Here is a 27,753-nt window from a genome sequence, read left to right as displayed (position 1 = left end):
GGAGACCGCCGCCAGATCCCTGCTTTCGGTTCGTCTGAACTGACGGACCAATAGCAGCGATCGCCGGCCAGGGACCGCTGTGATTGGTCCCTGGCCGGCTTCAGGGAGGTCCTGCTGTGTAGCACAGCAAGTTTCATAAAACTGTCACAGCGCGCGGCGGCGCTGTGACAGTTTATGTCCATCAGGTACATGTACCTGATGTTGCGCGAAGTCACCGCTAATCATCAGGTACATGTACCTGATTTTGCGTAAACGGGTTAAAGTATAGGGGGCGGATCGAACTTCACATATGTTCGCCCAGCGATGCGAACACGAACATGCTAAATTCGCCAGGAACTGTTCGCCGGCGAACAATTCGCGACATTTCTATGTATCAGATGTGCCGGCTGCTGCTAATCTACTACACTGAGGTCTCCTCACTGGATGAGTCTTCAGGAGAGTCTCAAATGTTATAAATGTTATTGGGAAACTACATAGAAAGCAGAGAAATAAATAAATATTTTGTACTTGAGCAATAGTAGAAGAGTATGAGAAGAGAAGATCATTGCAGTAAAGTTCTTACCTCAAGAGAGTCTCCCAATAGATGTTATAGATGGTGCTGGAGAAGTAGAATCTAACTCCTTCTCTTCCATATCCAGGTCATATCGGCCATAATACAAGATCCATCCACATCATAGGTGAATTTCATCCTCTTTGGCTCCAGATAATACATGTCGATATCCTCAGGGAATTGTCTCCCCTCCACCTCCATGTCCTCCGGCTGAGATGTTAAAGCCGGGGTTGGTCTGGGAGCCAAAGCGGGTGGAGATCTTTTGGCCGGTGTCGGCTGGAATGGTATATCCTTTTTTGGTGTCCTCGGTCACCTGGTCATACTTCCGCTTTCCTGTACGCTTTCCACTGCTCGCCATCACTGCTGTGATACAACTCCCTCAACAAAGTCAGGGCTGCAGCCGTTTTTGTTAGCCCCAAGATTCTATAGAGTTATTACATCACATGTGTGACATCAGTGGGCGTGGCCACACCACACACAGATAATATCATCCTTAGTATCATGTGTTTCTGCACTGGGCTTAGTATCTACATTATACAGATTATACACGGTGACATCCAATTGCTATATTAATACAGAACTACAGAAGATTTCATGTTGTGTAGAAACATACTTTTCTTTTTTTTTCTTTTTTTTATAAATTTTCCAATATATTCAGATCAAGAATAAAATCTGAAAAATACCAAGCGTTACTCAATAACACTGCAAATACATTTCTTTGGAAGCTTCTTTTGTAAACCTTAGCGATTGTGGCCAATCCTGGTGAACTGATGGTACAATGTATATGACTTTAATCAGTGTCACCGCAGACCGGTTACTTATACTGAATCGGAGCCAAACAGGCCGACAACCATGTATGTGTGGCTGTGAGCTGCACAATTATAACATATCTATATATTTATAACTCAATGGGGAGATTCATCACTTCACGTAGAGGAAGAGTGGTGCAGTTGCCTATAGCAACCAATCAGATCGCTTCTTTCCTTTTTAAAAATAAAGAAGCAATCTGGTTGGTTGCCCTGTGCAACTGCACCACTCTTCCTCTTCACAGGTTTTGATAAATCTCCCCTAATGCATGAGTGTGTACATATGTATTTATGGGGAAGATTTATCAAAACCTGTTCAGAGGAAAAGTGTCTGAGTTGCCCCTAGCAACCAATCAGATTGCTTCTTTCATTTTTCACAAGCCTCTTTAAAAATGAAAGAAGCGATCTGATTGGTTGCTATGGGCAACTGGGCAACTTTTCCTCTGCACAGGTTTTGATAAATCTCCCCCTATGTGACTATATTCCAGCATAACTTCAAATGGCTGAAAATATTTCTATGAAACTCGGTCACTTGTTACTTATGTCAACTAAAAATATAGTAGACAAAAATTTACCCTAACTTACACCCATTTGCGAGGGTCTGGGTTTTTGACTAAAGTCCCATACTGCAAATCCCAGCATGTCCAAACAGCAATCAGCTGTCTCGGCATGCTGGGAGTTGTAGTTGCGTACCTCCAGCTATTGCATAACTACTTCTCCCATCATGCCCGTCGGCGATCAGTACATGCTGGGAGTTGTAGTTTTGCAACAGCTGGTGGCACACTGGTTAGAAAATACTGAGTTAGGTAACAGAACCTAACTGAAGATTTTCCAACCAGTGTGCCTCCAGCTGTTGCAAAAGTACAACTCCCAGCATGCACGGTTTGTCAGTACATGCTGGGAGTTGTAGTTTTGAAACAGCTGGAGGTTTGCCCCCCCCAATGTGAACGTACAGGGTACATTCACACGGACAGGCTTACAGTAAGTTTCCGGCTTCAAGTTTGGGCTGCGGCAAATTTTTCGCCGCAGCTCGAACTCCTAGAGGGAAACTCGCCTTAACACGCTAGTGCGAATGTACCCTAAAAACACTACACTACACTAACATATAATAAAGAGTAAAACATTACATATACACCCCCTTACACTGTCCCCCCCAATAAAAATTTAAACCGTATTGTATGGCAGTGTTTCCAAAACGGAGCCTCCAGCTGTTGCAAAACAACAACTCCCTGCATTTCTGGACAGCCACTGATTGTCCAGGCATGCTGGGAGTTTAGCAACAGCTGGAGACACCCTGTTTGGGAATCACTGGCGTAGAATACCCCTATGTTTACCCATATGCAATCCCCAATTTAGTCCTCAAATGCGCATGGTGCTCTCTCACTTCGGATCCCTGTCGTATTTCAAGGAAACAGTTTAGGGCCACATATGGGGGTATTGCCATACTCAGGAGAAATTACACTACAAATTTTGGGGGGCTTTTTCTACTTTTACCCCTCATGAAAAGGAAAAGTTGGGGGCTACACCAGCCTGTTAGTGTAAAAAAAAATCAAACATTTTACACTAACATGCTGGTGTTGCCCAATACTTTTTATTTTCACAAGTGGTAAAAGGAAAAAAAGACCCCCAAAATTTGTAATGCAATTTCAAATACCCCATATGTGAGCGTGAAATGCTCTGCGGGAGCACAACAAGGCTCAGCAGTGAGAGTGCACTATGTACATTTGAGGCCTAAATTGGTTATTTGAACAGGGATGGCTGATTTTACAGCGGTTCTGACATAAACGCAAAAAAATAAATACCCACATGTGACCCCATTTTTGAAACTACACCCCTCACAGAACTTAACAAGTGGTATAGTGATCATTAACCCCCACAGGTGTTTAAAGAATTTTCGTTAAAGTTGGATGGGAAAATGAAAAAAAAAAATGTTTCAATAAAATGCTGGTGTTACCCTAAATTTTTCATTTTTACAAGGGAAAATAGGAAAAAAGCCCCCAAAATTTGTAACCCCATCTCTTCTGAGTAAGAACATACTCCATATGTGGATGTAAAGTGCTCTGCGGGCGAACTACAATGCTCAGAAAAGAAGGAATGCCATTGGGCTTTTGAAGAGAACGTTTGTCCGAAATTTAAGGCCAAGTGTGTTTACAAAGCCCCCATAGTGCCAGAACAGTGGACCCCCCACATGTGACCCAATTTTGGAAACTAAACCCCTCACGGAACGTAATAAGGGGTACAGTGAGCATTTCTGCCCCACAGGTGTCTGACAGATGTTTGGAACAGTGGTCCGTGAAAATGAAAAATTTCATTTTCCATTTGCACTGCCGCCTGTTCCAAAGTCATTTCTCCCTTGTAAAAATGTAATATTTTTGGGAAAAACTGCATTTTAGTGAAAATTTTTTTTCATTTACACATCCAAGTTTAACAAAATGTCGTCAAAAACCTGTGGGGTGTTAAGGCTCACTTTACCCCTTGTTACGTTCCTTGAGGGGTGTAGTTTCCAAAATAATATGCCATGTGTTTTTTTTGCTGTTCTGGCACCATAGGGGCTTCCTAAATGCGACATGCCCCCCGAAAACCATTTCAGCAAAATTTGCCAAATGTGACTCCTAAAGCCAAATGTGACTCCTTCTCTTCTCAGCATTGTAGTTTGCCCGCAGAGCATTTTGTAGTCCTAACCTGGGGTATTTCTAAACTCAGAAGAGATAGGGTTACAAATTTTGGGGGGCATTTTCTCTCATTACCCTTTGTAAAAATGATAAATTTTGGGGGAAAAAACTGCACTTTAGTGTGAATGTTTTTTTTTCATTTACACATCCGACTTCAACGAAAAGTCGTCAAACACCTTGGGGTGTTAAGTCTCACTGTACTTGTTACGTGCCTTGAGGGGTGTAGTTTCCAAAATGGTATGCCAGGTGGGGGGGGGGGGTTCTGCTGTTCTGGCACCATAGGGGCTTCCTAAATGCGACATGCCCCCAAAAACCATTTCAGCAAAATTCACTCTCCAAAATCTCTACTGCACCCGCCGAACACTTTACATACACATATGAGGTATTTCCTTACTCGAGAGAAATTGGGTTATAAATTTTGGGGGGCTTTTTCTACTTTTACCCCTTGTAAAAATTCAAAAACTGGGTCTACAAGAACATGCGAGTGTAATTTTTTTTTACAAAAGATATTGAATTTTCTCCTTCACTTTGCTGCTATTCCTGTGAAAAAAGGGTTAACACACTTACTGAATGTACTTTTGAATACTTTGAGGGGTGCAGTTTTTATAATGGGGTCATTTGTGGGGTATTTTTTAATATGAAGGCCCTTCAAATCCACTTCAAAACTGAACTGGTCCCCGAAAAATTCCGATTTAGAAAATTTTGTGGAAAATTGCTGCTGAACTTTGAAGCCCTCTGATGTCTTCCAAAATTAAAAACATGTCAACTTTATGATGCAAACATAAATTAGACATATTGTATATGTGAATCAATATATAATTTACTTGTAATGTCTATTTGAGCAGAGAGCTTCAAAGTTAGAAAAATGCTAAATTTTTTCAATTTTTTCATCAAGAAATGATGCAAGTATCGACAAAAATTTACCACTAACATAAAGTAGAATATGTCACGAAAAAACTATCTCGGAATCAGAATGAAAAGTAAAAGCATCCCAGAGTTATTAATGCTCTAAGTGACAGTGGTCAGATGTGCAAAAAATGCTCTGGTCCTTAAGGTGAAAATGGGCTTGGTCCTTAAGGGGTTGAAGGGGTACTCCGGTGGAAAACGTTTTTTTTTTTTTTTTTTATCAACTGGTTAAGTTAAACACAAGTTAAACCGATTTATAAATTACTTCTATTAAAAATTCTTAATCCTTCAAGTACTTATTAGCGGCTGTATACTACAGAGAAAATTCTTTTCTTTTGGGATTTATTTTCTGTCACGACCACAGTGCTCTCTGCGGACACCTCTGTCCATTTAAGGAACTGTCCAGAGCAGCATATGTTTGCCATGGGGATTTTCTCCTGCTCTGGAAAGTTCCTGACATGGACAGAGGTGTCAGCAGAGAGCACTGTGGTCATGGCAGAAAAGAAATTGAAAAAGAAAAGAATCTTCTCTGTAGTATACAGCCACTAATAAGTACTGGAAGGCTTAAAGGGGTACTCCGCCCCTGGCATCTTATCCCCTATCCAAAGGATAGGGGATAAGATGTTAGATGGCCGCGGTCCCGCTGCTGGGGACCCCGGGGATCGCCGCTGCGGCACCCCGCCGTCATTACTGCACAGAGCGAGATACAGGGGCCGGAGCAGCGTGATGTCATGGCTCCGCCCCTCATGACATCGCGGCCCATCCCCTTAATGCAAGTCTATGGCAGGGGGCGTGACGACCGCCACGCCCCCTCCCATAGACTTGTATTGAAAGGGGCAGGCCGTGACGCCACGAGGGGCGGAGCTGTGACGTAACGATGCTCCGGCCCCTGTATTGCCCGTCATTACGTGCAGAGCGATCTCGCTCTGCGCAGTAATGATGGTGGGGTGCTGCAGCAGCGATCCCCGGGGTCCCCAGCAGCGGGACCCCGGCGATCTGACATCTTATCCCCTATCCTTTGGATAGGGGATAAGATGTCTAGGGGCGGAGTACCCCTTTAAGATTTTTAATAGAAGTAATTTACATATCTCTTTAACTTTCTGGCATCAGTTGATTAAAAAAAAAAAAAGAGTACCTAAATCCTCAAAGGGTAATGCCCCTTTTTTGGTCACCTTAGCAATAATGACGTCAATTTTGGGCACCTTAATCCAATACAGTAAAGGGGCTGCTGCCACTTAATCTCTCTCTTGTATCTTGGAAATGAAAGAAAGCACATCTGTTATTACAGCTTCAAGATAAGCTAGGCCTAAGGCCTTCCACTTCTGCAGCCATCCAAATCGTGAGTTAATCCAGCTAAAAAAACTACAAATCCTGCATGACTACTGAACCTAAAACTACCCTTAAATTCAGTGGCATAGCAAACAGCAAAGTTAAACTTCATTTTACTACAAAGTCCTGGCAAACCTGTGAGGAGCCTGTATTACGGTCCTCTTATCAAAAGACTGTGTATTATCTGCACTTGCATAAAATCTGCAGTAAAGTTCGTTCTTGGTTTACTACAACCTCTGCCGTGGACAATCCTTTATTCCTCCCTGTCGTTCCTGGGATGGGTGGCGGTAGAACATTTATATAGAGGAAGCCTGCACCCTAGCGTCACGACAATCTAGGGTTAATCCTATACCCTGCATCACTACTCTGCAACACCCCTGTTCACCCTACACCCCTACAGCTTACCACAGTTGTGGCATGTCAATGTAGAACTTAGTTATTTGTAACAAGAAGGCCTGTCAGGATTTCATGTTAACTTTGATTTGGGTAACATAAATCGGACAGATTACCCTTACTTCATCTGCAGTGCCCCTGCAGGGCACACGAAGCATTACATCGTACCCTGTGAAATCAATGGGCTGCATTTATAATGCAAAGAGAAGGGATTCCTTAAGGCTGTTCTTTTTATTTTTATTTGTATTGTGGAGGTTTTAGTATAAGAATAAATGACTATGAGAATAATTACAATAAATAATACATTTGTTACCTCATTAACGCTGTATCCTTGGGTCACTGACATCTCGGCAGATAGCCGTCTGTGTGCAGTCTTTGCTCTTATACTGTCTTTATTCATGTTCCTCTCTTCTGTAAAATGTAATTTCATTTTATGATTATTATTCAGAGAAATAATATCACTAATAAGTTTTCTCTACAGACCAAATAACATTATGCCTTGTATCTCAAGTATCTCTAGCACTTTTAAGGATATGAGTCAACAGTAAGTGACCTACTGTTTAAATCAATCCATTATGCTAGGCAAATTTTTCAAGAATTGTTGCAGATTTTTCTCATTTTTTATTATCTTATTATTATATAATATTTCTGAAATTTAGCAGTTTTCAATTTGGTCACCAAGCCTAATAATAAGATGATGCTTTCTGTTCTGCAAAGAAAACTATTAATTTGTCATTTAGATGTTCATTGGCTAACTTCAGATGGACCTGTACATCTGTGCGTTCTTAAAGGGGTACTAGCATCTTATCCCCTATCCAAAGGATAGGGGATAAGATGTCAGATCGCCGGGGTCCCGCTGCTGTGGACCCCCGAGATCTCTGCTGCGGTCCCCCACTATCAATTCTGCACAGAGCAAACTCGCTCTGTGCGTAATGACGGGCAATACAGGGGCCGGAGCATGGGTACGTCACGGCTCCGCCCCCTCGTGATTTCACAGCCCACCCCTTAATACAAGTCTATGGACTTGCATTAACCCCTACAGGACCCATGACATAACGTTCCGTCCCGACACCCTGGGTCTTAAGGACCCATGACGTACAGTTACGTCATGGGCAGTTCCGGTCCCTGCCGCGCGCCGGGCGGGGATCGGACCGGGATGCCTGCTGAAATCATTCAGCAGGCATCCCGTGCAAACGCCCAGGGGGGTCATCAGACCCCCCCATGTCGGCGATCGCGGCAAATCGCAAGTGAATTCACACTTGCGATTTACGCAATTCCGGGTCATTACGGGTCTATGGTGGCCCGGTGACCTGGAAAATAAGGGGGATCGCGGTTTTCTAAGACACCTACTATCCCCCTGAAGGCATAGGAGTGAGGTGGCAGGGTTGCCACCCCTCCTATCCCTGCTATTGGTGGTCTAGACGCGACCACCAATAGCAGATCGGGGGCAGGGGGGTTAACTTTCATTTTCCCCATCCTGCCCACCCACAATAGGCGAGGCAGGACGGGGAAACCGGTGGGGACCGGCGCCGAAGATCCACTTACCCATCCGGGCGGGCGATGGAGGCTGCAGGCGACGGAGATCGGCGGGCGGCCACGTCGTTTGGCTGGATCGTACGGAAGTCGGTGAGTTGCCTAGCAACATCTGGAGGGTACAGTTTGAGACCATTATACAGTGGTCTCTAACTGCAGCCCTCCAGATGTTGCAAAACTACAACTCCCAGCATGCCCAGACAGCTGTTTGGGCATGCTGGAATATGTAGTTTTGCAACAGCTGGAGGGCTACAGTTTGAGACCACTATATAGTGGTCTCTAAACTGTAGCCCTCCAGATCTTGCAAAACTACAACTCCTAGCATGCCTAAACAGCTGTTTGCTGTCTGGGCATGCTGGGATTTGCAGTTTTGCAACAGCTGGAGGACCACAGTTTGGAGATCACTTTGCAGTGTTCTGTAAAACTGTAACCCTCCAGATGTTGCAAAACTGCAAATCCCAGGATGCCCAAACAGCTGTCTCAGCATGCTGGGAGTTGTAGTTAAGTACCTCCAGCTATTGCATAACTACATCTCCCTGCATGCCCTTCGGCGATCAGTACATGCTGGGAGTTGTAGTTTTGCAACAGCTGGAGGCACACTGGTTGGAAAATAACATAACCTAACTGAAGGTAACAGAACCTAACTGAAGGTTTTCCAACCAGTGTGCCTCCAGCTGTTGCAAAAGTACAACTCCCAGCATGCACATGCTGGGAGTTGTAGTTTTGAAACAGCTGGAGGTTTGTCCCCCCATGTGAACGTACAGGGTACATTCACACGGGCAGGTTTACAGTAAGTTTCCTGCTTGAAGTTTGAGCTGCGGCAAATTTTTCGCCGCAGCGCAAACTCCTAGTGGGAAACTCACCGTAACATGCCAGTGCGAATGTACCCTAAAAACACTACAGTACACTACACTAACACATAATAAAGAGTAAAACACTACATATACACCCCCTTACACTGTCCTCCCCCCCAATAAAAATGAAAAACGTATTGTATGGCAGTGTTTCCAAATCGGAGCCTCCAGCTGTTGCAAAACAACAACTCCCAGCATTTTCGGACAGCCACTGACTGTACAGGCATGCTGGGAATTTAGCAACAGCTGGAGGCACCCTGTTTGGGAATCACTGGCGTAGTATTCCCCTATGTCCACCCCTATGCGCTCCCTAATTTAGTCCTCAAATGCGCATGGTGCTCTCTCACTTCGGATCCCTGTCGTGTTTCAAGGAAACAGTTTAGGGACACATATGGGGTATTTCCGTACTCGGGAGAAATTGCAGTACAAATTTTGGGGGCCTTTTCTCCTTTTACCCCTTATGAAAAGGAAAAGTTGGGGGCTACACCAGCTTGTTAGTGAAAAAAAAATAAACATTTTTACACTAACATGCTGGTGTTGCCCCATACTTTTTATTTTCACAAGCGTTAAAAGGAAAAAAAGCCAAAATTTGAAACGCAATTTCTCCTGAGTACGGAAATACCCCATATGTGAGTGTAAAATGCTCTGCGGACGCACAACAAGGCTCAGGAGTGAGAGTGCACCATGTACATTTGAGGCCTAAATTGGTGATTTGCACAGGGGTGGCTGATTTTACAGCGGTTCAGACATAAAGGCAAAAAAAGGAAATACCCACATGTGACCCCATTTTGGAAACTACACCCCTCACGGAACGTAACAAGGGGTATAATGAGCCTTAACACCCCACAGGTGTTTAATGAAAATTCTTCAAAGTTGGATGGAAAAATGAAAAAAAAAAAAAAATTTCACTAAAATGCTAGTGTTACCCTAAATTTTTCATTTTCACAAGGGAAAAAAGGAAAAAAGCCCCCCAAAATTTGTAACCCCATTTCTTCTGAGTATATAAATACCCCATATGTGTATGTAAAGTGCTCTGCTGGCGCACTACAATGCTCAGAAGATAAGGAGTGCCATTGGGCTTTTGAAGAGAAAATTTGTCCGGAATTGAAGGCCACGTGTGTTAACAAAGCCTCCATAGTGCCAAAACAATGGACCCCCCCCCACATGTGACCCCATTTTAGAAACTACACCCCTCACGTAATGTAATAAGGGGTATAGTGAGCATTTACACCCCACTGGCGTTTGACAGATCTTTGGAACAGTGGTCCGTGAAAATGAAAAATTTAATTTTTCATTTGCACAGCCCACTGTTCAAAAGATCTGTCAAATGCCAGTGGGGTGTAAATACTCACTGCACCCCTTATTAAATTCTGCGAGGGGTGTAGTTTCCAAAATAGGATGTGACATGTGGGGGGCACTGTTCTGGCACCACGGGGGGCTTTGTAAACGCACATGGCCCCTGACTTCCATTCCAAACAATTTTTTTTCCCAAAAGCTTAATGGCGCTCCTTCTCTTCTGAGCATTGTAGTGCGCCAGCAGAGCACTTGACGTCCACACATGGGGTATTTCCATACTCAGAAAAAATGGGATTTCAAATTTTGGTGGCATTTTGTCCTATTACCCCACGAAAAAAAATTTAATTTGAGGGAAAACTAGCATTTTAGTGAAAAAAACTAATCATTTACACATCCAACTTTCATGAAAAGATGTCTCCTTCTCTTCTGAGCATTGTAGTTTGCCCGTAAAGCATTCTACGTCCTAACATGGGGTATTTCCATACTCAAAAGAGATGGGGTTACAAATTTGGGGGGGCATTATCCCTTGTAAAAAAATTTCATTTGATGGAAAACTAGCATTTTAGTGAAAAAAATTACAAAATCATTTACACATCCAACTTTAACGAAAAGTAGTCAAACACCTGTGGGGTGTTAAGGCTCACTGGACCCCTTGTTACGTGCCTTGAGGGGTGTAGTTTCCAAAATAGTATGCCATGTGTTTTTTTTTCTGTTCTGGCACCATAGGGGCTTCCTAAATGTGACATGCCCCCAAAAACCATTTCAGAAAAACTCGCTCTCCAAAATCCCATTGTAGCTCCTTCCCTTCTGAGCCCTCTACTGCGCCCTCCGAACACTTGACATACACATATGAGGTATTTTCTTACTCGAGAGAAATTGGGTTACACATTTTAGGAAGATTTCTCTACTTTTACCCCTTGTAAAAATTCAATAACTGGGTCTACAAGAACATGCCAGTGTAAAAAATGAAGATTTTGAATTTTCTCCTTCAATTTGCTGCTATTCCTGTGAAACACCCAAAGGGTTAACAAACCTTTTGAATGTCATTTTGAATACTTTGAAGGGTGTAGTTTTTATAACAGGGTCATTTATGGGGTATTTCTAATAAGAAGGCCCTTCAAATCCACTTCAAAACAGAACTGGTCCCTGAAAAATTTCGATTTTGAAAAGTTTGTGAAAAATTGGAAAATTGCTGCTATACTTTTGAAGCCCTCTGATGTCTTCCAATATATAATTTATTTGGAATATTCATTTCCCTTATAAGCAGAGAGCTTCAAATTTAAAAAAAAAAAATGCAACATTTTAAATTTTTTCATAAAATTTTGGCATTTTTCACCAAGAAATGATGCAAGTATCGACAAAATGTTACCACGAACATAAAGTAGAATATGTCACAAAAAAACAATCTTGGAATCAGAATGAAAGGTAAAAGCATCCCTAAGTTATTAATGCTTAAAGTGACAGTGGTCAGATGTTCAAAAAATGCCCGGGTCCTACAGTGAAAATTGGCTGGGTCCTTAAGAGGTTAAGGGGGCGGGCCGTGATGTCACGAGGGGGCAGAGCCTTGACGTCACGATGCTCCAGCCCCTGTATCGCCGGTCATTACGCACAGAGCGAGCGTGCTCTGTGCAGTAATGATAGCGGGGTGTTGTAGCAGAGATCCCGGGGTCCCCAGCAGCGGGACCCTGGCGATCTGACATCTTATCCCCTATCCTTTGGATAGGGGATAAGATGTCTAGGGTTGGACTACCCCTTTAAGCAGGGGGACCTTGCATGATTCCAGTCCTTCATAGCCTAGTGTTTTACCAATTGTTTTCTTGGTGACTATGGTCCAAGCTGCCTTGATATTATTGACAAGATACTACTGGCTAGGCCCACAGAATGAGTACAACAAGTAAAGAGACTGCACTCACATGGGCAATGAAGCTTTTAATGCAGCATACCAGGCAACAAGCAGGTGGAAGGAGTGAGGTGGGGAGCGTACACCAGGACAGACTGTTTGACGCCGAAAACGGCGCTACTTCAAGCTGGAATACCTGGCCACGTCATCCCCGGCACCTAAGATAGGCGTCATGGGGGGCGGGGCCAGGAAAAGGTGTCATAATATCCTGCACAGGTGATAGGACTATTACAAAAACAAACACACGTGACAAGAAAACTCAAAAAGAAAACATAGATACACATCATGAAATCTGTGTTACAAGATCACGGAACCTGCGATAAGGAAGGTATACATTACGCATATACCAATCATGTGTATATAGAATCATAGAAAAGGAGCAACCTCCAGACGATCATTCAGTCCCAGGATGCCGGCGGCCTCGAGTCGTTCAATCCAATAGGCTTCTCTCCGCAAGAGGGCGGCGTGTTTGTCACCGCCCCCGGGCGGGGTTACTACTCGCTCAATGCCAGCAAACCTAAGGACTGCGGGATTGCTGGCGTGGACTTCTTTTACATGCTGGATAAGTCGAGGGGCTCTTACCCCTGTTCTGATAGAACGTAAATGTTCACGAAATCGAACATAGAGGGGCCGAATCGTCTTTCCGTCGTAAAAGAAGCCACAAGGGCATAAAATAATGTAGACCAAATAGGAGGTACGGCAAGTAATAAAGTCAGTGACAGAGTGACGATGACCTCCTAATTGCATACATTTTGTGGCTAGGTTTTGGGGACAGAAATAACAGGACTTACACGGAAAATTCCCAATAGGAAGACTCCTTGTAAGCCAGTTACCACCTTTTCCTGGCGTGTCACTGGATGCCGTGTTCGATTTTCTGAGGATGTCACCTAAGGTGCGATTCTTCCTGTACGTAACCAGTGGGGCATTGCTTGCGAAATCCTTCAGGTCGGACACCAGGATATACCAGTGCTTTCGGATGGTTCTGGCGACAAGGTAGTTTATGTTGCTATTGGTAACGGAAAAGACAAATCATTTTGGTTTGATGTTTGGTCTTGATTTTGGGCGGAGTAAGTTGGACCTGGGGATGGAAGAGGCTTTTACCAGAGCCTCGTCCCCAATTTTTACAGTCAACCTAATTTCTGTCAACCTAATTTTCAATTCTAAGGCTTGTTCTCTAAATCTCTCTTCTTCGCTGTTGACCTTACATAAACGTAAAAATTGGGAAAAGGGAATACTTCTCTTTATATGATGGGGGTGGGAACTTTTAAAATGTAGCAGAGAGTTACGAGCTATGCTCTTCCTATAGCCCTGTGTGATTAACGTCTCATTCTGGACTGTCAATTTTACATCTAAAAAGGTAAGTTCCTGATCACCGTATACAGAGGTAAAGAGCATGTTCTCTTTATTGGTGGAGTTAAGATAGGTGACAAAAGAATTAAAGATGTTTTCGGACCCCTCCCATATAATGAGAATGTCATCGACATATCTCAAAAACAATTTAATGTGGGAAACAAAAGGGTTGTTGGGGGACAAAACATATTTGCGATCAAACGCAGCTAAAAAGAGGTTGGCCTAGGTATAGGAGACCGGGGTGTCCATCGCAGTCCCGGTCTCCTGCCTATACCAAGTGTCACCTTCTCTAAACAAATTATGGGACAGAATGAAGAGGAGGGAGTCAGCTATAAAGTTGACAAATTCAGTGGATTTTCCGGTTCCAGACAGGATCTCTCGGATAACCTGTACACCCGCATCATGGAGGATGCGGGTGTACAGGCTCTCTACGTCAATGGATGCAAGGTGATGGGTGCTGTTCCAAGTAAAGGTGTCAAGGTATGTCAATAAGTCAACTGTGTCTTTTATGTAGGTGGGCATGGATGGAAGGAGCGACTTTAATAGCCACTCTACATACTGAGAAAGGTACTCAGTTGCAGAGCCGATCCCCGTGACGATGGGGCGTCCAGGGGGTTGGCTCTGCGACTTATGGACCTTAGGCAGAAAATACCATCTTGCGTGGCGAGGGTTACGTGGAATAAGTTTTTCTGCAGTGGAGAGGGATATTTGACCTGTTTCACATTTTTTCCTAAGAAAAGTGCGGAGCTGGGTTAGAGTTTTATGGGTAGGGTTAACTTGTAGCTTAGTGTATGTGCTGGAGTCCCCTAGGAGGCGTGTTTTTTCAGTGTTGTACATATCTTCTGTCATAATGACAGTGCTGCCTCCTTTGTCGGCTTTGACAACGCGTAAGTCAGGTCGTGACCGTAGCCATTTCAGAGCCCTACGTTCACCGTCGGTAAGGTTACTGTCAGGGCGAGGGTATATCAAAGCCTTCATATCACTCTCCACCGCCCGTGTGAACAGGTCAATTGAACTGCCCACAGGGATGGAGGGGGAAAATGTAGAATGCATCCTGGGACTGAATGATCGTCTGGAGGTTGCTCCTTTTCTATGAATCTATATACATATGATTGGTATATTCGTAATGTATTCCTTCCTTATCGCAGGTTCCGTGATCTTGTAACACAGATTTCATGATGTGTATCTATGTTTTCTTTTTGAGTTTTCTTGTCACGTGTGTTTGTTTTTGTAATAGTCCTATCACATGTGCAGGATGTTATGACACCTTTTCCTGCCCCCCCCCCATGACGCCTATATTAGGTGCCGGGGATGACGTGGCCAGGTATTCCAGCTTGAAGAAGTGCAGTTTTCGGCGTCAAACAGTCTGTCCTGGTGTACGCTCCCCGCCTCCTTCCTTCCACCTGCTTGTTACCTGGTATGCTGCATTAAAAGCTTTGTTGCCCATGGTGAGTGCAGTCTCTTTGCTTCTTGTTGTACTCATCTTGTTCTATATGGACTTTGCACCTCTGTTGTTGGCACATCCACAGGGATTACACGCGCACTCCATCATAGCTTTGTATCACTGACGCTGCAGCCCTAATCTTGCTGTTGCCGGGCCGCTTTATCTCTAGTTCTGCAATAGGACACAGAATGCTTGGTTATGTATTCCGTGCGGTGTCTGCAGAAAAAATTTACATGTTCATTCTTTCTGCGGACATAGAAAACAGAATTTCCATGCCGGAAACATCTGGCTTGGAAATTCCAGACGTTTGTGCACAGAGCAGCAGAATCCCTTTGAAATTAACGGGACTCAGCTGCTCCAGAAATTCCGGTTAAGGTTCTAGGTATGAGTGTCTAGTGTGTGGGGGAGGGATGGGGGGTCAGAGGGTGACAAAAATATTGTTGTTACAGGTGAAATGCTTGGCAACAGTTTTTTCTAATATAAAGATGAGTGTGAACACACTTAGCTACCCAACCATTTTAGCTTTGGGCCAAGCTCAGGAGCTGAGTGTAAGTACCCTCTAGGTCAGGGGTACGCAACCTTTTGGTAGTGCTGATCCCAAATTTTTTTCCAAGTCGCTTGGTGTGCCGGCAATATGAGTGTGGCTTGTTGTGGGTGTGGCTTGCTGCAGCTTGCTGTTGGTGGGGTTTGTGGGGGTGTGGCTTGTAACAGGGTGCTTTTTTTTAATATAGACCCCAGAATCAGTCCCAACCACAACACAGACCCCAGGATCAGACTTCACCATAATGCAGACCCCAGAAGCAGTTCCCACCATAATACAGACCCTAGAATCAGTCCCCACACTAATACAGACCCCAGAATCAGTCTGCACCATAATACAGACCCCCCAGAATCAGTCCCACCATAATACAGACCCCAGAATCAGTCCCCACCATAATACAGACCCCAGAATCAGATTACTCCATAATACAGACCCCAAAATCAGTCTCCACCATAATACAGACCCCAGAATCAGTCCACACCATAATACAGACCCCAGAATCAGACCTCACCATAATACAGACCCCAGAATCAGTCCCCTCCATAATACAGACCCCAGGATCAGACCCCACCACAATACAGACCACAGAATCTGTCTGCACCATAATACAGACCCCAGAATCACCACCCACCATAATGCAGACCCCAGGATCAGACCCCACCACAATACAGACCACAGAATCTGTCTGCACCATAATACAGACCCCAGAATCAGTCCCCACCATAATACAGACCCCAGATTCACTCCGCACCATAATACAGACCCCAGATAAGTCCCCATCATAATACAGACCCCCAGAATTAGTCCCCCCCCCACAATGCAGACCCCAGAATCAGTCCCCACCATAATACAGACCCCAGAATCAGTCCCCACCATAATACAAACCTCAGAATCACCAAACACCATAATACAGACCCCAGAATCAGTCCCACCATAATACAGACCCCAGAATCAGTCCCCACCACAATACACATCCCAGAATCAGACACCACCATAATACAGACCCCAGAATAACCACCCACCATAATACAGGCCCCAGAATCCCCACCCACCATAATACAGACCCCAGAATCACCACCCACCATAATACAGACCCCAGAATCACAACCCACCATAATACAGGCCCCAGAATCACCACCCACCATAATACAGACACCAGAATCACCACCCAGCATAATACAGACCCCAGAATCACCACCCACCATAATACAGACCCCAGAATCAGACCCCACCATAATACAGGCCTCAGAATCAGACCCCACCATAATACAGACTCCAGAATTACCACCTACCATAATACAGAACCCAGGATCACCACCCACTATAATATAGACCCCAGAAGCAGACCCCACCATAATACAGACCCCAGAATCAGTCCCCACCATAATACAGACCCCAGAATCCGTCTCCACCAAAATACAGACCCCAGAATCAGTCTGCACCTTAATACAGACCCCAGAATCAGTCCCTACTTTAATACAGACCCCAGATTCAGTCCCCATCATAATACAGACCACCAGAATCAGTCCCCCCCCACAATGCAGACCCCATAATCAGTCCCCACCATAATACTGACCCCAGAATCAGAACCCACCACAATACAGACCCCAGAATCAGTCCCCACCATAATACAGACCCCAGATTCAGTCCGCACCATAATACAGACCCCAGATAAGTTCCCATCATAATACAGACCCCCAGAATCAGTCCCCCCCCCACAATGCAGACCCCAGAATCAGTCCCCACCATAATACAGACCCCAGAATCAGTCCCCACCATAATACAAACCCCAGAATCACCAAACACCATAATACAGACCCCAGAATCAGTCCCCACCATAATACAGACCCCAGAATCAGTCCCCACCACAATACACATCCCAGAATCAGACCCCACCATAATACAGACCCCATAATCGCCACCCACCATAATACAGGCCCCAGAATCACCACCCACCATAATACAGACCCCAGAATCACCACCCATCATAATACAGACCCCACAATCATCACCAACCATAATACAGACCCCAGAATCACCACCCACCATAATACAGACCCCAGAATCACCACCCCCCATAATACAGACCCCAGAATCACCACCATAATATAGACCCCAGAATCAGTCCCCACCATAATACAGACCCCAGAATCAGTCCCCACCACAATACACATCCCAGAATCAGACCCCACCATAATACAGACCCCAGAATCGCCACCCACCATAATACAGGCCCCAGAATCACCACCCATCATAATACAGACCCCACAATCATCACCAACCATAATACAGACCCCAGAATCACCACCCACCATAATACAGACCCCAGAATCACCACCCACCATAATACAGACCCCAGAATCACCACTCCCCATAATACAGACCCCAGAATCACCACCATAATATAGACCCCAGAATCAGAACCCACCATAATACAGACCCCAGAATCATTCCCCACCATAATACAAACCCCAGAATCAGATTACTCCATAATACAGACCCCAAAATCAGTCTCCACCATAATACAGACCTCAGAATCAGCCGACACCATAATACAGACCCCAGAATCAGACCCCACCATAATACAGACCCCAGAATCAGTCCCCTCCATAATACAGACCCCAGAATCACCACCCACCATAATACAGACCCCAGAATCAGACCCCACCATAATACAGGCCTCAGAATCAGACCCCACCATAATACAGACTCCAGAATTACCACCTACCATAATACAGAACCCAGGATCACCACCCACTATAATATAGACCCCAGAATCAGTTCCCACCATAATACAGACCCCAGAATCAGTCTCCACCACAATACAGACCCCAGAATCAGTCTGCACCTTAATACAGACCCCAGAATCAGTCCCCACCATAATACAGACCCCAGAATCAGTCCCCACCATAATACAGACCCCAGAATCAGTCTCCACCACAGTACAGGCCCCAGAATCAGTCTGCACCTTAATACAGACCCCAGAATCAGTCCCACCACAATACACATCCCAGAATCAGTCCCCACCATAATACAGACCCCAGAATCGCCACCCACCATAATACAGACCCCAGAATCACCACCCATCATAATACAGACCCCACAATCATCACCCACCATAATACAGACCCCAGAATCACCACCCACCATAATACAGACCCCAGAATCGCCACTCCCCATAATACAGACCCCAGAATCACCACCATAATATAGACCCCAGAATCAGAACCCACCATAATACAGACCCCAGAATCAGTCCCCACTATAATACAGACCCCAGAATCAGATTACTCCATAATACAGACCCCAAAATCAGTCTCCACCATAATACAGACCTCAGAATCAGCCCACACCATAAAACAGACCCCAGAATCACCACCCACCATAATACAGACCCCAGAATCAGACCCCACCATAATACAGGCCTCAGAATCAGACCCCACCATAATACAGACTCCAGAATTACCACCTACCATAATACAGAACCCAGGATCACCACCCACTATAATATAGACCCCCAGAAGCAGACCCCACCATAATACAGACCCAAGAATCAGTCCCCACCATAATACAGACCCCAGAATCAGTCTCCACCACAATACAGACCCCAGAATCAGTCTGCACCTTAATACAGACGCCAGAATCAGTCCCCACCATAATACAGACCCCAGAATCAGTCTCCACCACAATACAGACCCCAGATTCAGTCCGCACCTTAATACAGACCCCAGATAAGTCCCCATCATAATACAGACCCCCAGAATCAGTCCCCCCCACAATGCAGACCCCCAAATCAGTCCCCACCATAATACAGACCCCAGAATCAGTCCCCACCACAATACTGACCCCCAGAATCAGACCCCACCACAATACAGACCCCAGAATCAGTCCCCACCACAATTCATACTCCTGAATCAGTCTGCACCATCATACAGACCCAAGAATCAGTCCCCACACTAATACAGACCCCAGCATCAGTCTGCACCATAATACAGACCCCAGAATCAGCCCCCACTACAATACAGACCCCCCAGAATCAGTCCCCACCATAATACAGACCCCAGAATCAGTCCCCACCATAATAAAGACCCCAGAATCAGATTACCCCATAATACAGACCCCAGAATCAGTCTCCACTATAATACAGACCCCAGAATCAGTCCGCACCATAATACAGACCCCAGAATCAGACCCCACCGTAATACAGACCTCAGAATCAGACCCCACCATAATACAGACCTCAGAATTACCACCTACCATAATACAGACCCCAGAATCCGACCCTACCATAATACAGACCCCAGAATCACCTTCCACCATAACACAGACCCCAGAATCAGTCCCCACCATAATAAAGACCCCAGAGTCAGTCTCCACCACAATACAGACCCCAGAATCAGTCTGCACCATAATACAGACCTCATAATCAGTCCCCATCATAATACAGACCCCAGATAAGTCCCCATCATAATACAGACCCCAGATAAGTCCCCATTATAAAACAGACCCCCAGAATCAGTCCCTCCCCCACAATGCAGACCCCAGAATCAGTCCCCACCATAATGCAGACCCCAGAATCAGTCCCCACCATAATACAGACCCCAGAATCACCACCCACCATTATACAGACCCCAGGATCAGACCCCAGTCGTGTTGCGCAATAATATACATACAGTTACATTAACTGACTCACAATTCACATCTTTTATGGTCGGTGTCGTCCTTTTTCCTTCTGTTCTACATCTGGCTCAGACCACCATGACGACTTCTTCCAGCCAAAACCCACTACTGCAGCATCTGCAAGACAAAACATCTTAGATTCTGCATTTTTCGAGTGCACTCCCCAGAAGTGCAGAATTCAGTGGAGTATATTCCAATTTACACAGTGTTACAGAGCAGGCTATATTTCAGCGACTTGTCTTCGCCTTTGTCAAGCATGAGACTTCACTGTTTGAAGTGGAACAAACTGCACTGAATTCTGCACTTTATATTTTGGTGGGCTATGATTTTCCGTGGCTATAAGTAGGTAGGTAGGTGTCTATGCAGGTATGTAAGTAGATATGGAGTTAAGTTCATAGGTAGGTAGCAAGGTAGGTAAATGGGTAGCTATGTATGTATGTATGTAGGTAGGTACTTAGGTTGCTATGTAGGTAGGTAGCCAGGAGGCTAAGTAGGTTGGTATGTAACCAGGAAATTAATAAAGTAGGTAGCAGGCAGGCAATTGTGTAGGTAGCCAGGTAGGGATCCTTCACATCCAAATCATCACCCCCCCCTCCCCCCGTCACCTGCACCCACCTCCCCCGTCACCTGCACCCCCCTCCCCGTCACTTGCACCCCCACATCACTTGTACCACCACCCCATCACTTGCACCCTCCATCATCACTTGAACACCCCCATCATCACTTGCACCCCCATCATCACTTACACCCCCATCCTCACTTGTACCCCCCATCCTCACTTGCACCATCCCATCATCACTTGTACCCCCCTCATCATCATCACTTGCACCCCCCTCCCCTCATCATTATCACTTGCACCCCCCCCATCATCATCACTTGCATCCCCCCTTTCCCACTCCTGTCACCTTCCCACCCCTGCTCTGCTGATGCCAGGATGATTAAAAAAATCAAAAAACTTTTACTCACCTATTTCCCATGCAGGGATCGCCTGGGCAGCACAAGCTGGCTGCGTTCTTCTCCCGCTACAGTGCATTCACTGATGAGTGATGTCATCGGTGCCTACACTGCATGGGGGCAGAGTTCACAGGTCTCCTCTCAGTGAAGCTGCAGGTCCTGCGGCTCACACTGAGAGGAGGCTTAAAGGGGTACTCCGGTGGAAAACTTTTTTTTTTTTTTTTTTAAATCAACTGGTGCCAGAAAGGTAAACAGATTTGTAAATTACTTCTATTAAAAATCTTGTGCTCTCTGCTGACATCTCTGTCCATTTTAAGAACTGTCCATAGTAGGAGAAAATCCCCATAGCAAATATATACTGCTCTGGACAGTTCCTAAAATCGACAGAGATGTCAGCAGAGAGCTCTTTGTTCCAAAAAGAAAATAATTTGCTCTGTAGTATTCAGCAGCTAATAAGTACTGGAAGGATTAAGATTTTTTTTTTTTTATAGAAGTAGTTTACAAATCTGTTTAACTTTCTGGCACCAGTTGATTAAAAATCAAATAAAAATAAAGTTTTCCACCGGAGTACCCCTTTAAGCTGTGTGGGCATTCGCTCGCCTGTGGATCTGGGACAAGTATCCCGGATCCCCATTAGCGGAGTGAGTGCCTCTCCGCTCAGAGCCCCATGTGCCATGAGTGACCTTTATCTTGCTCCAAGATATTAAATCTGGACTTCTGCTGGTAGAGGCTACCAAGTGTGGCTAATGGCTGGCCCAGTGGATAAGGTGCTACCCGTGCAGTATGGCAGGGGCCGGTGGAGAGCAGGGCATGAGGCAAACATTGGAAGTGAGGAAGATTGTGCTGGTGGGGGCCATCTGCTGAAGCAGCAGAGCGGGCATCACTGGACAGAGGACAGCAGTGGTGAGTGACTAATTTTACCAGAGAGATTATTAAAGGCAAGTTTTATTACTTCCAACAACAGAATGTCTCTTACTAAATACTGTAGATTCTCCTTGAGATTTAATTAATTTAGCTAAAAGAGGCATGTGCGAGCCTGCCTGCAGCTGAAAGTCACATAGTGGCTCTTTTTTTTCTTTTTCTAAAAGTGGGCTTTCATTTCCACATTGTTGACAAATATTCACCTTGTCGCTTAGCAGCCTATTATGACTTCACTAGGAGGATTAGCCCCTTAACCTGTACACAAGTGCTCATTACTATGATACTAACAATAATCCGACCTCAAAGTATCTGAAACATTCAGTACTTGGCTGGCCCCTCAAACAGGACAATAGTTTGATGGAATATGATCAAACAATAATAATTAAAAGTAACCTCCTAGGTCAGAAGGCTATGTTATACATCTATTAAATACGTATCCCCTATCCACAGGTCTACGAGTGCAGCACAGCAAAGCCAACAGCCGGAATGTGCCAAAGGGTAAGTACGGTAAATAACAGGGTTAATACAGGAGATCACAGAGGGTCCCAGTGGTTAGACCCCTCCTCAGACACTAGGAAAGATACTCTGAGGAGGGTCTTCACAGCTTTACTCACTGTGGGGAATTTATGGTACTTAGAAGACTTTTAATTTTTAATTTATTTTTTAGTCAACTTCATCCTAGTATTAAATTACAAAAATACAATGACATTCATTCAGCCCAACCCACCCTTTCCCACGTGTTCCAGAGGGAAGAGAGAAAAGGAAAAGAAAAAAAAAATTTATTCAAATTTCCTAATTTTTTCTACAAAGGAAATCCATGCCCCAAAGTCTGGTAATCATTCCACCAACCAAACTCTTAGGATGCATATCTTTGCCATTGTAAAAAGCTCTCAGTTCAAAGTTTTCTGTGCCCCAGTCTGCCCCTAAGATAGCTTGCAGAAAAGTTATGGTGTACTGATCCCCTATAACTCCCTTTACTTCCAAATATTCCAGGATCTTTTTCCAAAACTTCTTAAAGGGGTACTCTGGCACTAAGACATCTTAAGACTTCCTTTGGATAGGGGATAAGATGCCTGATCGCGGGAGTCCAGCCGCTGGGGACCCCCGTGATCTTGCACGCAGCCCCCCGTTACAATCAGACCCCAGAGCATGTTCGCTCCGGATTTGATTACTGGCGATCACGGGGCCGGAGCATTGTGACGTCACGGCCCGCCCCCGTGTGACATCACGCTCCGCCCCCTCAATGCAAGCTGCATATAGACATAATCTGGGTGGTATCTTTGAGGAAGTATGGGGTTGCCTGTATATATGGTTGGAGGAATCTGTCTATGTAATGTGATTAGTTGGATGAAATGGATTCTATTCCTGAAACTATTGGACGACCAGGTGGGTGAGTAGGGTTCTTGTGTATTTTTGGGGTACAGTAAAATACTGGTATCCTGTTCTAGGTACCTTCTAAAAATTGTTTTTCTTTCTCAGTTAGGATGCCCAACTGTGATGCTGTGTTGCATAGTGATAATAATTCTTTACTGAATTGATCAGTTGGATCTGATTTTAAAGGTATATATGTATTTGCATCAGTGGTATTTGTAACATACAACATAATATGGGCATTGATGCAGTAAACACATTTTTAATAAGAGGAAACCTTCCATCTACACAAATCCAATTTATTTTAGATAGCATCATATTTATTTTAACCCACAATAATTTTTTTATGATAAAAACAGGTACCGCCATGGGGAGAATATTCACGCCCAGTTATGCAGACCTCTTTATGTCCGTGTGGGAAGAACTCCCCACCTGGGCGCGGGCCTGGTCCTATGACGAAGATACATAGACCATATCATTTTAGTTTGGCAAAATTCTCCAGAAGATCCAGAATTCTCCAGCTTAATGAAAATAGCTGGAATCTAACTTTTACTGCATCTAATGATCCCACATCCATTGAATTTTTAGACTTAAAAATAATGAGTACTGGTAATAAATTAGAATTAAGAACTTTCCATAAGCCCCCCACGAAAAATAGCTTTATTTTATTTTCTAGTTGACACCTCCCTAGGTGGCTCTTAACCCCTTAAGGACGGAGCCCATTTTCACCTCTAGGACAAAGCCCTTTTTTGTAAATCTGACCACTGTCACTTTAAACATTAATAACTCTGGAATGCTTTTAGTTATCATTCTGATTCTGAGATTGTTCTTTCGTGACATATTCTACTTTAACATAGTGGCAAATTTTTGTGGTAACTTGCATCCTTTCTTGGTGAAAAATCCCAAAATTTGATGAAAAAATTAAAAATTTTTGCATTTTTCTAACTTTGAAGCTCTCTGTAAGGAAAATGGATATTCCAAATAATTTTTTTTTTGGATTCACATATACAATATGTCTACTTTATGATTGCATCATAAAATTTACAAGTTTTTACTTTTGGAAGACATCAGAGGGCTTCAAATTTCAGCAGCAATTTTCCAATTTTTCCACAAAATTTTCAAACTCGCAATTTTTCAGGGACCAGTTCAGGTTTGAAGTGGATTTGAAGGGTCTTCATATTAGAAATACCCTATAAATGACCCCATTATAAAAACTGCACCCCCCAAAGTATTCAAAATGACATTCAGTAAATGTTTTAACCCTTTAGGTGTTTCACAGGAAAAGCAGCAAAGTGAAGGAGAAAATTCAAAATCTTCATTTTTACACTCGCATGTTCTTGTAGACCCAATTTTTGAATTTTTACAAGGGGTAAAAGGAGAAAATGTATACTTATGTTTGTAGCCCAATTTCTCTCGAGTAAGCACATACCTCATATGTCTATGTAAAGTGTTCGGCGGGCGCAGTAGAGGGCTCAGAAGCGAAGGAGCGACAAGGGGATTTTAGAGAGTACGTTTTTCTGAAATGGTTTTTGGGGGCATGTCGCATTTAGGAAGCCCCTATGGTGCCAGAACAGCAAAAAAAAAAAACACATGGCATACCATTTTGGAAACTAGACCCCTTGAGGAACGTAACAAGGGATAAAGTGAGCCTTAATACCCCACAGGTGTTTCACGACTTTTGCATATGTAAAAAAAATAATAATAATTTCACTAAAATGTGGGTTTCCCCCCAAATTTCACATTTTTGCAAGGGTTAATAGCAGAAAGACACCCCAAAATTTGTAACCCCATCTCTTCTGAGTATGGAGATACCCCATAAGTGGACCTGAAGTGCACTGCGGGCGAACTACAATGCTCAGAAGGGAAGGCGTCATATTTGGCTTTTTGAGAGCAAATTTTGCTCGGGGGGCATGTCGCATTTAGGAAGCCCCTATGGTGCCAGAACAGCAAAATAACCCCCACATGGCATACCATTTTGGAAACTAGACCCCTCACAGAATGTAATGAGGGGTACAGTGAGCATTTACCCCCCACTGGTGTCTGACAGATCTTTGGAACAGTGGTCTGTGCAAAATTTTTCATTTTCACGGACCACTGTTCCAAAGATCCGTCAGACACCTGTGGGGTGTAAATTCTCACTGCACCCCTTATTACATTCCGTGAGGGGTGTAGTTTTCAAAATGGGGTCACATGTGGGTGTGTTTTTTTTTTGCGTTTGTCAGAACCGCTGTAACAATCAGCCACCTCTGTGCAAATCACCTCAAATGTACATGGCGCACTCTCCCTTCTGGGCCTTGTTGTGCGCCCCCAGAGCACTTTGCGCCCACATATGTGGTATCTCCGTACTCGGGAGAAATTGCGTTACAAATTTTGGGGGGCATTTTTCCCTTTTACCTCTTGTGAAAATGAAAAGTATAGGGCAACACCAGCATGTTAGTGTAATTTTTTTAATTTTTTTACACTAACATGCTGGTGTAGACCCCAACTGTTCCTTTTCATAAGGGGTAAAAGGAGAAAAAGCCCCCCAAAATTTGTTAGGCAATTTCTCCCGAGTACGGCGATACCCCATATGTGACCCTATTCTGTTGCCTTGAAATACGACAGGGCTCCAAAGTGAGAGCGCCATGCGCATTTGAGGCCTGAATTAGGGACTTGCATAGGGGTGGACATAGGGGTATTCTATGCCAGTGATTCCCAAACAGGGTGCCTCCAGCTGTTGCTAAACTCCCAGCATGCTTGGACAGTCAATTGCTGTCCAGAAATGCTGGGAGTTTTTGTTTTGCAACAGCTGGAGGCTCCATCTTAGAAACACTGCCATACAATACGTTTTTCATTTTTATTGGGGAGGGGGGTGGTGGGGGGGCAGTGTACGTGTGTATATGTAGTGTGTATATGTAATCTGCCGCCAGTGTGAATGTAGCCTGTACATTCACACGGGAGGGGGGTCAAAACTACAACTCCCAGCATGCACTGACAGACCATGCATGCTGGGAGTTGTAGTTTTGCAACAGCTGGAGGCACACTGGCTGGAAAACCTTGAGTTAAGTTCTATGACCTAACTCAGTATTTTCCAACCAGTGTGCCTCCAGCTGTTGCAAAACTGCAACTCCCAGCATGTACTGATTGCGGAAGGGCATGCTGGGAGATGTAGTTATGCAATGGCTGGAGGCACGCAAGTACAACTCCCAGCATGCCAAGACAGCCTTATGCTGTTCCTGAATGCTGGGAGTTTTGGTTTTGCAAGATTTAGAGGGGTTCAAGGTGTAAATCACTGTCCAGTGGTCTCAAAACTGTGGCCCTCCAGATGTTGCAAAACTACAACTCGCAGCATGCCCAGACAGCAAACTGCTGTCTGGGCATGCTGAGAGTTGTAGTTTTGCAACATCTGGAGGGCTACAGTTTGAGACCACTTAGTGATCTACAACCTGAACCCCTCTAAATATTGCAAAACTACAAGTCCCAGCATGCCCACACAGCAAACAGCTGTCTGGGCATGCTGGGAGTTGTAGTTTTGCAACATCTGGAGGGCCACGGTTTAGAGACCACTGTAAACTGTGGCCCTCCGGATGTTGCTAGGCAACAACTCACCTAGCAGGACCCGGAAGCCGCCGCCGCCGCCGCCGCACGTGGGGGATCCCCGCATGGAGGATTGCGCTCCGGGATCCAGGATCCAGGTAGGGACCTTCGGCGCCGACCTTCCCTTGACGGTTCCCCCGTTTTGCCCGGACACCGATAGGTGGGCAAAGCGGGGGAACCGAACTTTAACCCCCCCCTCCCCCGGTCTGCTATCGGTTTGTCGCTCGGCCGACCAATAGCAGGGATAGGAGGGGTGGCACCCCTACCACCAAACTCCTATCCCTTTAGGGGGATCGAGGGTGTCTCGGACACCTACGATCCCTCTTATTTTCCGGGTCACCGGGTCACCAGTGACCCGTATGACCCGGAATTGCGCAGATCGCAGGTCTGAATTGACCTGCGATTTGCGCACATCGCGGTCATGGGGGGGTCTCAGGACCCCCCTCGGCGATGTGCTGGGATGCCTGCTGTTAGATAACAGCAGTCATCCCGGCCCGATCACCGCTACCGGTGACGAGGCGCTCCCGAAACCCCGCGACGTACATGTACGTCGCCGCGCGCCAAGTGACACTTCGCGGCGCCGTACATGTACGTCGCTCGTCGTGAAGGGGTTAAACATTCCATCTGGCCAGTTTAGAAGATCAAAACGCAACTGTACACATGATAATCAATACCAG

General features: G+C 44.9%; 1 protein-coding gene across 9 annotated transcripts in view; it reads right to left on the bottom strand.

The window, feature by feature from the left end:
* LOC130369397 (uncharacterized) overlaps positions 1-27,753 on the bottom strand; it is a 158,370-nt gene that overhangs the window by 78,714 nt on the left and 51,903 nt on the right. For 7 of the 9 annotated variants that reach the window (XM_056574603.1, XM_056574600.1, XM_056574605.1 and 4 more), the window contains one exon: positions 6,970-7,067. In XM_056574603.1, coding sequence (XP_056430578.1) covers positions 6,970-7,067 — 98 coding nt within the window. Of the gene's footprint in view, positions 1-562; positions 930-6,969; positions 7,068-8,201; positions 8,221-27,753 lie in introns of those variants that run through there. The other 2 variants (XM_056574608.1, XM_056574609.1) reach the window with 2 other exon arrangements.

This window comes from Hyla sarda, chromosome 4 (genome assembly GCF_029499605.1).
Source record: "Hyla sarda isolate aHylSar1 chromosome 4, aHylSar1.hap1, whole genome shotgun sequence".
In the NCBI taxonomy this organism is placed as follows: Eukaryota; Metazoa; Chordata; class Amphibia; order Anura; family Hylidae; genus Hyla; species Hyla sarda.
The sequence above is the reverse complement of the archived record's forward strand: the minus strand, read 5'-3'. Positions and strand labels throughout refer to the sequence as shown.